Source organism: Lontra canadensis, unplaced genomic scaffold, assembly GCF_010015895.1.
Source record: "Lontra canadensis isolate GAN:19392208 unplaced genomic scaffold, GSC_riverotter_1.0 scaffold9, whole genome shotgun sequence".
Taxonomy (NCBI): Eukaryota; Metazoa; Chordata; class Mammalia; order Carnivora; family Mustelidae; genus Lontra; species Lontra canadensis.
This window is the reverse complement of record NW_022631003.1, coordinates 5,769,139-5,781,621: the sequence shown is the minus strand read 5'-3', so window position 1 is coordinate 5,781,621 and position 12,483 is coordinate 5,769,139. Positions and strand designations below refer to the sequence as shown.

The 12,483-nt window shown below is 43.2% G+C and overlaps 1 protein-coding gene across 1 annotated transcript in view; it reads right to left on the bottom strand.

Moving 5' to 3' along the window:
- Nucleotides 1-7,222, bottom strand: part of E2F7 (E2F transcription factor 7) — a 36,536-nt gene extending 29,314 nt beyond the window's left edge. The window contains exons 1-2 of the mRNA XM_032854719.1: nucleotides 7,048-7,222; nucleotides 6,249-6,341 (exon numbers count right to left, since the gene is read on the bottom strand). Of these exons, the coding sequence (XP_032710610.1) occupies nucleotides 6,249-6,341 (93 nt within the window). The 5' untranslated portion in view covers nucleotides 7,048-7,222. The remainder of the gene's footprint in view (nucleotides 1-6,248; nucleotides 6,342-7,047) is intronic.
- Between the last annotated feature and the right edge of the window lie 5,261 nt (nucleotides 7,223-12,483).

Genomic DNA, 12,483 nt, shown 5'->3' with positions numbered 1-12,483 from the left:
CCTCCCAATCCCAACTTATTTCATTTTTCCCTCCCTTCCCCTCACAATCCCCCTGCCCTGCCTCTCAAATTCCTCATGTCAGAGGGATCATATGATAATTATTCAAGTTCTGTTCTTAATTTTTTGCAGTTCAGTAATAGTTTATGGACTAGCAATGTGCCCCCAGACCACACTTTGAGTAGACTGTCTTAGATAATTATAAGAAAAGATCAATGATGGATCCAATATGTTCCTTAGTCAATTATGAAGGACTGGGTATATGAAAGCCACATTTACCAAGCAATGAAAACAAGTTTTTTTCCCCTAAAATAAATATTTGTCTTTTGAAAACAGAAAGATTCTACTCGGTCTATACCAGAATTCACCTCCAGGCAATAGTATCTCACATAATGATGAAGGCAGATGTGTTAAACATTCGTCATTCCTTTTCCTATACACGTGTCACTCTGCAGCTACTGCATGCTTACGTTTTGGCTGGGCAGTGGTTTAAAAAAGGTGCTTTCCTATAAATGAGCAGCATATGAAGAGAGGCAAAAAAGACTGGGAGCAACTGGAATTTGTGTTAGCAGGGACAACCCCGGTTCCTTGGATCAGCAGAAGCTGCCAGCCGGCCAGGGTGAGGCTCTGCCCTCATGTCACTGGAAGGAAGGGAGGTGGGGATGAGGGCGATGATTTCCCACCACATAGGTGGTAAGCAGCCTGCCCGGAAACTTCATCTATCCACATCTCTTAACACATCCCTACTAGTGTGCAGTTCTGATGAAGTCTTCTACAAGGGAACTCTGAGGGGAAAGTATTAAATGTTTCCTATGGGCCACACCCCCTTTTATGTACTTTACATCGATTACCTCCTCATCCAATCCTGTGACCTAGGTGCTATTATTTTCTACATCCAATCCTGTGACCCAGATGAAGAAACTGAGGCACAGAGAGGTAAAATAACTTGCCCGAGGTCACATATGACCTTCATTCAGTATAGAAGTCATTGGGAGGCAAGAAAGGGCTACAGCAGAAGTTTCTGAAATCCTGCATCTAGAAATGAGCCTGTCCTGGGTGCAAACTGGGGGTAAGTCACCTTTACCATAGCTCCCACAAAAGGTACCCAGCAGGCCCTGGATCCTCACTGACACCTACGGAGAGGCAGTATGGGGAAGGAGCTCTGCAGGCAGGCTCTTGGGATAGCTTACCTTCTCTGCTACTTAGCAGCAGTGTGAGCACGGGCAAGCTACTTGTCTTCACTGAATTTTAATTCTCTTCACCGAACATGAAGTTCATAAAAATACCAACCTCAAGGGTTATTAGAGTAGTTCCTGGCAGATACTGAGCTCTCAATAAAACGTAGCTGTTACCTGTTCCCCTCTGTCCCATACTTTATTCCTGTTCATTCTGGCACTCAGAGCTAATATGATACATAGCCTGTCATATTGCTATTTAACTTCTCAGGTGCATATCTTCACTCATTAACGAGACTGTGCACTTCCGGAGGTCAGGGAGCAAGTTCCATGTGTCTCATTCCTCACAATTTTTGGCACAACGCCTTGCCCCTTACAGATGCTGAAAGAACACTATTCCTCGTTTATCTAGTTTTCCAAAAAGTATCCCTGTGGTAAAGGGTGTGGCCCAGACTCACTGAGGTGGCCAGAGATCCACCCTCCTTCTGTACTGCCTCTAGGGTACCTATTCTTGTAGGAATGATGAGCTCCTACTTTTTCCCTACGGAGGAACAATTTAGATGCATTATTTCCTCTAACACTTTGATATATTTTCACTACAGTTTAAGTAAAACTTAAAGCAGGAGGGGAGTTAGGTTACCTGCTAGGTTATGACTGTAGCATACATCTACATCAAAAGAAAAAAAATGCCACGTGCATTTGCATTCTGAGATCTCAGATGGGCAGAAAAAGTCAACTGTACCCTAACCGGACCCTGCTTCGTCTGTCTAGCCTGCAATCCTCACACCGTGTTAAGCGGAAAGGGAGTTAGAATCTGGAAATGTAGCTTTTGTCTCAGTTCTGTATCTTTTTGATCCTGAACAAAATGCTTGTTCCATCTGGGCCTAAGTTTCTTTATCAATAAAATGAGGGGTTCCAACTATAGTAACTACCTCCAAGGCTTTCCACCAAGGCTTCCCAGCTGTGTGGTGGCCACAGGGAGGCACTGAGATCTCTTCAGAAACGAATGACTCGGGATGGCTCTGAGGGGTCATCCTAGAACTTCCAGTTGGGTTAAGTCTAGACCTCCCCTGAGACTGTATTACAGATCTGCTTCTCCCTCTGTCTAGTTCGGCAGCCTTCCCCTTCCACCCACATGCCTGGACCCCCACAATCCCCCTACATACCTCCTGTACACTGACTCTATGTCAGATCTGCCTGCCAGGAAATCTAAGCTGCGATGAGCAGGAAGTCCCCTTCCTTGGCTAGAGAGGGCCTGGGGAAGTGTGACCCAAGAAACAGGCTCTCCAGTTCTCATATGCAAATGGAGACCACACAGCCTTGCTTACTTGCCATAGAAGTGCTGGGAAGGTGGGATAGGAGAAGTAACTTGTGAGTGCTTTACAGATGTGTGTGATCATGAATTACACCAGAATTTTGACTCTGCCGTACACTGCCAGAGAGAGGTTTTATAGTTAGAAGATCTTGGTTCGAGTCCTGCTTGTGTCTCAGACACAGTTTTGATCGTGTCCCTCAGATAACATATACGATGATCAGCCTTGTCCAGGCCCTTGGCAATATTTTTTTTTCTTTTTTATTTTTTTTTTAAATTTTATTTAATTATTTGACAGAGGGAGAGAGAGATCACAAGTAGGCAGAGAAGCAGACAGAGAGAGGGGGGGAAGCAGGCTTCCTGCCGAGCAGAGACCTTGGCAATATTTTGCCAACTGCTTTTCCAGTTCCATCTCACGCCTATTCCACATTTTACCCAAATAGTACACTTGTTTTTCTTCAAACCTGCCCTACACCATGACTTTGTCTTTAATGCTCTCAGTGAAACTTCGCCCACAGAAACCCTACCTATGCTTTAGGACTCACTGTAAAGATGACACCTTAGGAAGTGTCTCCTTCTAGCTACCGACCAATAACTCTCTTTCGCTTCAGAGCACACTTTCTAGAATAATCCACACCAAGGGCTTGCCCCTACCCATCTCCCCGGGGTTCCTCAAACCACCAGGCTCTTCTGATCCAATGCTTTCACCTAGGTCACCTCTCACTGGCCAGTTCAATAGTAAAACACCTCACTTGATCTCACTGCCATGGTTGAGACTGTTGACTGTTCTTTGCTCTACAAAACACACAGCCCGTCTAAAATAGCACACTTTCTCTCTTGGTTCTCTTCCTATTTCTTGGACTATTTCTTCTCAGTCTCCTTCCTTGGTTCCTCTTTTTCCACTCTTAAAACCTTTGCCCTCAGTCTTCTCTGTTCGCTCTGGGAGAGTTCACCCACTGTCATGTCCATGGCTTTAAAACCAACCTGACAGTTCCCAAGTTTGTATCTGGCTAGGACTTTTCATGAATTCCACAATCAGATAACCAGTGCCTCCTGTACATATTTATCTACCTGTAATCACACAGGAGCAAATATAGATATATTCCGAATTGAACTTAACCTTTTTTCTTAATTACTCCAAAAAGTTATGAATGAACTCCAAGGAAAACCTGTGCCCACCAAGTCTGGGTATTTTCTCCAAACATACCTGCTCATTTCCACTCCTTACCAGTTCCCTTCCTCTATACTTGCTTAAGTTAGCATTCCTTCCTTCCAGCCCTTGTGAGGCATTATCTCTTTCACCAAACACCCCAACAGCTTAATCCTTACTGCTCACCCCTGTGTGCCAAACCATTTGTTTCCTTTTGTCTTCCCCAAAAGAGCTGTAAACAACTTAAGAGGAGACTCTGGTTTATTTCTCATAACTGGCCTCAGTAAACCTGGGTAATGAAATTGAAAGCTCTTATATGTTTACAGAAATTTTTCCATAAGTAGCAAGAAAATGCATGCACAATACAGTACTTAAAGTTGTTGACCAATGTGCAGAAAGTCAAAAAAGAAATCCTCTAAATGCCAGCTGACCCACAAAACACTGTACTAGTCATTTCTCAGAGGGTTTCAAGTAACAATCCAACACCACTAGCTTCTGGCCACTCTGAAAATCTAGAGCATTTCTTGAATGTCTACACCTCATGTGGTTTCCTCTGCCTACAATGTCCGTCTCGCTCACTCTTGTTTTTTTGTAGGTTGAATGTCCTCAGCCACTGAGGCCTAGCCCAGATGTTAACTCCTCTGTGAACCTTCCCAAATCTCCCAGAATTCCCTGTGAATTTATTTCTTCCTTCTTTATTTTGCCAAACATTTCGTGCCTGCTCCTATGATGGCACTTACCAAATCACAGTACAGTTGGTTAGTTTTGCATCTGAGACCCTGAAAGTCTCGCAGGTAAGGGCAGGGACGACTTGTTTGGCTTTGGGTCGCCAGTTCCACTGAGGATAGTGTGAACAGCATGTATTACTGGGTTACAAATACCTAAAGAGGGAGGTGCTATTTATTAGCTCTAATTTACGGAAGAAAAAAACAGGCTTGAGAGAGGTGAGGAAACCTAAACCGCTGTGTCCCAGCACCAAGAACATAAATATTTATTGAGTGACTGAATAAATGTATTAGTTCAAGGTTACAGAGCTAATAAATGGCAGAGCAGGAAATCAAACCCAGATCTCTGTTACTGCAACTCCCATGTTCTTGCCATCACTAGAAATCCCTTCTTTACTACAAAGCAAAGTGAAAAAAGGACAAAACCCCTCCCGTATCCAGGCAGAAGCACTGTTCTCATTCCTTTCCTTCTCTTTGAGAGGTGAAATAATCCCTGCTCATACATTCCATTTCAAACATTTTAACTGTTTTTCCAATCTCTTTTGAGTAATTTGAGTTCTTCTCCACACGCATTAAAATGGGAAAGTTCAACTGGACATAGCCCTTACTGATGCTAACTAGAGTAGAGTGCCCTTGCTGAAGGCACTTAAAAAAATCACTGACCCAGAAGGAAAGAAGTGGACACTGACTCAGGCTTTATATAAATGTATACACATTCCTTCAAGGCTGTTCCGTCCAAATTATAAAGAAAAACAAAAAGTCTTGCTCTGAAACTCCCAAAGCCAAAACTCTCAATCTACATTTTAAAGTCTGGGCATTTCATCTTCATATAGCTTAGGTAATTTTTAGAAAGTCCTCTTGAAAACAATAATGTTTTGGCATACTTCTCCCAACAAAAAAATTTTGAATGCTAGGAACAACAATCTACAAAAAACATACAATTGCACACCTATCCAAATAAACAGTCGTCAAGTATTCTTCAAAGGTCTACATAACAGGTGTTTTTCCACCAGGCAGTTTCACTGTTGATGCTAACTAAGCCTAAAAATAGAGACCTAGAGAAGTTCAGTGCCCAAGTAAGTTGTGATGCTCAGATTTGTATGCAAAGTTTCTATATCTGGGTTTGTTATATCTATTTGGTTTCTGCCTAAAAATGCTTAGACATTTGCTAACGAGCTATTATACCTTTTCAGTAGGGCACTGGATGGTGAGTGCAGCTGTGCTGATGTGGCAATAGTGATAGCTTAGACATTACTATGGCCACTTTATTTCATTACGTTTCTTGAAGACACAACTACGGTCTTAAAAATCACAAGGGGTGCAAAAAGGGAGAGAGAGGCTTAGTACAAAACCAGCAGCAGCACTGTCAAATATTCGGAGTACACTAGTGGGCCAAGTCATTTTATCTCCCCATATAAAGGAGGCACAGGTCATAATTTTGGGGGAATGGAACAGCCGCTAGGAGATCGATCACTGGTACAAAAGAACATTCCACATACTTTAATAATACAGCATTTACAGTATAAGGTCTATTTTTTTGGGAATTGAGGCTTAACATTCCTGCTCAGCATTAGCTAACTCCATTCTTGACAGCTATAAATAAGTATTACAAACTTTCAATTGCCGTGTCCAGCACATCTTTGATTCATATAAATTGGTTCCAACACTACATTTAACTTCGCCTCTTTCCACTGCAAAATCAGTGAGAAACTCAACAATAATGGTTTGGAAGTCTCCATTGTCAAAAGAAAAAGGATATTTCTATAATGTTCATCAAACTAATTATTATGTTTAAAAGACAAGTATGGGTGGCATGTTGGAACACTTTATTGAATAAGACACCACCATCCTAAATATGTTAGAGCTTTAAGGTATTTAAGTGTACTTACCTTTTGCGCATTTTCCCCATCTTCAATTGCAAAATCTAGTCTGGACTGCCTGGGGTTGATCAAGTCTTTTAGTGTTAAACAATTTACCTCCATCTGTAAAGCACAATTATGATTTTACAATTGGATGTTTTCTCCTCCAACAAAAATATCTATCACTTGCCCATGAACATGAACTTCCCTTCCCTAAACTCATCCTGGGAATTTCCAGGAATGTAGCCACCCCCCCAACTCTAAAACACACATGAAATGAACACGAACACTTAAAGTGTGCTTGGAAACTACTAAAAACCTGTATAGAAAAAGAAATACACAAAAATGGTAATTTTTTATGAAGAGCAACAGCACAAAACAAAGTTACCAAGTCAGGAGAGTGGAGGGCAAATCTGTCAGAAAGTACAGGGTCTCCTGGGTCAGTTAATTTTGGCGCAAAGAACTGGGAGGAATTCGGCTTTGAGGGGGTTTTGAATCGGGGGGTGGGGGCGGGAGGGAAGGAAATCTGATCGCCAGTCCAAACCCACTCAGCTTTTAGCGCAGCCCCTTCCCAGGCCTCCAAGCGGACCCCAAGGATAAACTCTTCCAATGAACCCCTCAGATCCTGAGGAAAGACATGTCTCTTCTACTGCTCCACGGGAGGCAGAGCTGGAACCAGGACACCCCACGCACGCCTGGTCCGGGGGCAGAAATGCCTCGATCCCCGCCGGCAGGGGAGAGGGGTGGCAGGCTGGCAGCCTGGGCGGGGGTGTCCCCTTTCCCCCCAATTCCCGCCTCCTCGCAGCGCTTAGGGCCGCACGCTACTTACTCCCACTTTGAGGAGGCTTCCTGCCTCTGGGGACCTCCACGACCCCCACACCGGCGCGGGACCAGCGGGACGAGGCGATCAGCAGGCGGGCGGCGACATCGGGCGGGGAAAGTGAGGCGCGCCGATCCCCGCTCCGAGTGCCCTGAGCTGGCTGGGACCCCGCGGTGTCCGGGCAGCGCCAGCGCTCCAGCCTTGGATCGCAGTCCCCGCTAAAACACCTCCTCTGGCGCCTTGAGACCGAATTTGAGAATCCACCAATCAGCGGAGGCTGGCGGGGCGGTCCCGGCCAATCACGTGGCGGCACGGCCCGGGCTCACCGCCCCTCGGAGTCTTGGCGCTCCGAGCCGCGCGTTTGGCTCTCACCCGCCCAATTGTTGCCGCCTCAGCCCCCTCCCCCTTCCGGGTACCTGGAAACTTCGGGCCCGGGAGCCAATTCCTGTCGGGGACGCTGGCCCGGGCGGCCGCGGGAAGCCAAGGTGGGGGCGGAGCGGGGCGGCGGGAGAAGGAGGAGCAGGGCTCTTTTGTTATGCGTAAAAGGCCCGCTCCGGTCCCCTCGGCTTGCCGCGCTGGAGACCGCGGGCACAGCCAGGGGTGGGGAAAGCAGATGGAGTTTGGAAAAAACGATATACGCACTCTGGACGCCGCTGCCGCCACCCCTCCCCCCTGCAACCTGCGCGGAAGCTAAGTTGTCCAGGCTTGTTGGGGCAAACTTCCTAACACCGCACGCTGGTGTGACACGTGAACCATGGTTACCACTCTATGCTGGGAGCAGATGGCACGCCAGTTAGTCCTGGAAACTAGACTGCAAGCGGAACCAGCTGTTTTTTTCTTTTCTTTCTTTTCCTTTCCTTTCTTTTCTTTTTTGTAATTCCAGAAAAGTTCTTTTGGTAGTGTGCCTTTCTGAGAACATCGCCAATAATTCAGGGCAAAAAGCCTTATTAAATAATTCTTTGTGACATGCACCAGCATTCTGGGAAGTAGTCGAGAAAATTTCCTCAACATTACTGATTTGTATTAAATGTTTCACTTCCTTCAACTTTAGTTTCTTATCTGAAATATGAATATTGATAGAGACAGCTTTGTGTATGTGTGTGTGTGTGTATACACACGTGTGCGTGCGGTGTGTATTTTAGTAGACTGTTGCTTAGAACAGTTTTACATTTAAAGGAAGATTGAGAAGATAGAATGCAGAGTGCCCCTACATCTGGCACCCAGTTTTACCTGTTTATTAACACCTTATATTTGTGTTGTACTTTTGTTGGAATTAATGAACCAATAACGATATGTTATTCTTTAACTGAAGTCATTATTCAGATTTCCTTACATTTTTCCTAATGTTTTTCCCTTCCAGGATACTACATTTAGTGCTCATGTCTCCCTAGGCTCCTTGTGGCTGTGACAATTTTTCATACTTTCCTTGTTTTTGCTGTCCTTCATGGTTTTGAGGAATACTGGTAAGTCATTTTGTAGGATGTCCTGCTATTGGGATTTTGAGACAGCCTTTTTAAAGCATGTCTACAGACATTGCCCTACAAGTCATATACTTTACAGAAGGGATATCATTCTTCTTATTCTTTCTGTAACTAGTGCTCTGAGATCCACTCTTCGCCTCCCAGAATTTAAGTGCACTGTCTGCAGAACTTAGAATGCACAATCAAGTCCTTCACTTTGTACTCTGTTTAGGCTGCTGATTAATATAGCCTAAAAATCACTATTAGATCATACTCAAAGGACAAGCATGGAAACATTAAACATGTAGAAAAATAACAACAATAATTTGACATTTTTATATTAGAAATGACATTTTGAACTGAAATTTATCTTATAGGTAGAATCATGAGGAGAAAGTATAAAGAATAAAACTAACTTATTAAATTTTGTACTTCTATAGAAGCGGAACATTGGATTAGGAAATTTTTTTCCCCCCAACTGTATTAATTTCCTGTAGCTGCTGTGACAAATCATTACAGACTTTGATTTAGAATAATAGAGATTTATTCTTTCACAGTTCTGGAGACCAGAAGTCGAAATTTAAGGTGTTGGCTGAACCACATTCCCTCTGGGGCTCTAGAGGAGAATCTGTTCTTTGCCTCTTCCCGTCTTCTGGTGGCAGTCCTTGATGTATGGCTGGCTCACTCAGATCTCTACCTGAGTGGTCACATTGCCTGGTCCCCTTCTGTCTGTTACCTCTCTTGTGTATCTCTTACAAGAACAGTTGTTAGTAAATGTAGTTTCCACTTGTATAATTCCGGATGGTTTCATCTTAAGATCCTTAACTCAATTACCTCTGCAAAGACCTTTTTTCCAAATACGGTGACAGCCATAGGTTCCAGGGATTAGGACATGGATATTCCTTTTTGGGACCACTATTCGGCTTTTAAGACCCACATTCAAATTACTAAAGTTTGTTCATTTCTCTGGTATTTCAGAATGATAGTGGTTGTTACTCTGAGGTTAGGCAGTTTTGTTAGAGACCTTTCTAGCATTTTCAGAGTATTTTTTCTGTTTCATTTCAAATGTAGCCACTATTCAGAGCAAGAAAAACTCGTGATGTAGCTTCCGTTTGCTTAAAGTAAGAGTGATCTTAAATTTGGAGGAAAACTGGAAAATGAGCGTTTGTTGGGCAAATTCAGAGACATTACTCCAATATACTTATTTACTTTGATGCTTTCGAGCCCCAGATTTTGTAGATAAGCTGTCAATCTCTCAGTTATTCAGTTGACACTCATGGTGACTGGGAAGTTGGGTGGAGCATCAAGAAGGATCCCTGCATATGGCTTCTCAGTGTAGCCTGATCTTCCTTCCTTATGGCCTGGTGGCTGAGGCAGTTGGACTTCTTTGGGGACTCAGGACTCCAAAATGAGTTCCCAAGCCCACAAAGTGGAAATTGTATTGCTTTTTATGATGTAGCCTTTGAAAGAAGATAGCATCAATTCTGCTATATTTTTTGGACGAAACAGTCAAAGATCCACCCATATTTGAGAGGAAAGGACACACACACTACCTTTCTTTTCTTCTTCTTTTAGTTTCAAGTTTTTATTTAAATTCTAGTTGGTTAACATATATGATAATACTGGTTTCAGGGGCAGAATTTAGTGATTTATCACTTACCTATAACACCCAGTGCTCATCACAAGTGCCTTCCTTAATACCCATTACCCATTTAGCCCATCCCTCCCCCACATCCCCTCCAGCAACCCTCAGATTGTACTGTGTAGTTAATGGTCTCTTATTTTAGTTAGACCATTTAGACCATTAGTTAATGGTCTCTTTCTTTTTTCTTCCTTCCCCTGTGTTCATCTGTTTTGTTTCTTAAATTCCAGATGAGAGGAATCATATGGTGTTTGTCTTTTTCTGTCTTATTTTACTTAACATAACACACTCCAGCTCCCTCCACATTGTTGTAAATGGTGAGATATCATTCTTTTCGATGAGTGAGTCCTATTTCATTACACACACACACACACACACACACACACATCTTTACCCATTCATCAGCAGATGGACATTTGGGCTATTTCCATTGTTTGGCTGTTGTTGATGATGTTGCTATAAACATTGGGAGGCAGGTACCCCTTCAGATCTGTATTTTTGTATCCTTTGGGTAAATACCTAGGAGTGCAATTGCTGGGTCATAGGGTAGCTCTATTTTTAACTTTTTGAGGAACCTCCATATTGTCTTCCAGAGTAGCTGCCCAAGTTTGCATTCCCACCAACAGTTTAAGAGGGTTCCCTTTTCTCTGCATCCTTGCCAACATCTGTTGTTTCCTGTGTTGTTAATTTTAGCCATTTTGACAGGTGTGAGGCGGTATCTCATTGTGGTTTTGATTCATATTTCCCTGATCATGAGTGATGTTGAGCATCTTTTCATGTATCATCTGGATGTCTTCTTTAGAATAATGTCTATTCCTGTCTTCTGCCCATTTCTTAACTGGATTATCTATTTTTGGGTGTTGAGTTTGATAAATTCTTTATAGATTTTGGATACTAACCCTTTATCAGATATGTCATTTGCAAATATCTTCTCCCATCCCGTAGATTGCCCTTAGTTTTGTTGATTTTTTCCTTCGCTGTACAGAAGCTTTTTATCTTGATGAAGTCCCAATAATTTATTTTTGCTTTTGTTTCCCTTGCCTCTGGTGAGATGTGTCTGGTAAGAAGTTGCAGTGGTGAGATCAAAGAGGTTGCTGCCTGTGTTCTCCTCTAGGATTTTGATGGTTTCCTGTCTCACATTCAGGTCTTTCATCCATTTTTAATTTATTTTGACAGACCTTACCTTTTGGTGGAAGAAATGTCAAACACTTTGGCGCCATATAAGCTCTGCCTGGAAAGTCATTGACTTTGGAAGAGTATTGCACTACGCACATGGCCATAGTCCTCAGGGCTCCATATCGTATGAGGCCTGTGGTTCTCAACTCTGTCTGTGCTTTAGAATTCCTTGGGGAGATTTTTTAAAATACCAGTACCTGAATTCCACACCCAGAGACTTCCAGTTTACCTGCTCTGGTGTTGGGCTTGGGTATTTCTTACCCAATGCCTAGTGTCTTTTTCCTTACCATCTTGCTGGCTGTATGCTTATTCATCAGTGTTTCTGAATGCTTCTGAATCCATGGTTTCAGAAATAGAGCCTTTGGTGCCATCAGTGAAGATTTGGGTGGGTGTGTTACTCTCTGAAGTAGGTGCAGAGTTGCAGGCGGCTGGCTCTTACTGGTTTGTGGCTGTGTCACTGGTTATTGGAAGGGGTCGAGGTGGTCAGTGAGAACTCACAGGTGAGGTAAAAGTTTACCAGAAGAATGAGCAGCAAGGACTGTGATCTAGAGAATATACACAGATGACATGTGACCTTCCTCTGTGCAAAAGACTTGCTCCATAGCCTCTCAAACTTGCAAATGGTCTTTTATCCTTTTGGATCCAAATCCCAAGATTTATTATACTTCATTCATGTCGTCAGTCTGAGCCATCCAGTTACTATTTCAGCTTCCTCAGATGTTGTCCTTTTCTTCCACTCCTGCAGGTATCATCATGGTGGAGCATCTGTTCTCAAAAGTGCAGTCACAGAGGGAATGACAACCTGATTTTTCTCCGCACGGGCAACAGAAGGACCTCGGCTTCACATCCTGGCAATTCTCAGGTCTCTTTGAGTAGATCAGTTTAACAGCTCTTAAACTGAGGACTCTTATTTAAAATGGCCTTTATCTTCACCCATTGAGGGGCCTGGGAATGTGATACATTTGTTTCTCTAACTGCTTGCAAGTTCAGAGAAGACAGATGATTTATTCTTGGCTGACTATAAGCAATGTCAGGAGAATAAGTCCATGATTGGTTCATGCTCATAGCCTTAGTAAACAAAACTTAAAAAAAAAAAAAAAGATCATTGTAATACCAAAGGGCAGTTATGGCTCCCATCTCAAATTGCATCCAGATGTCCAGCTGTTC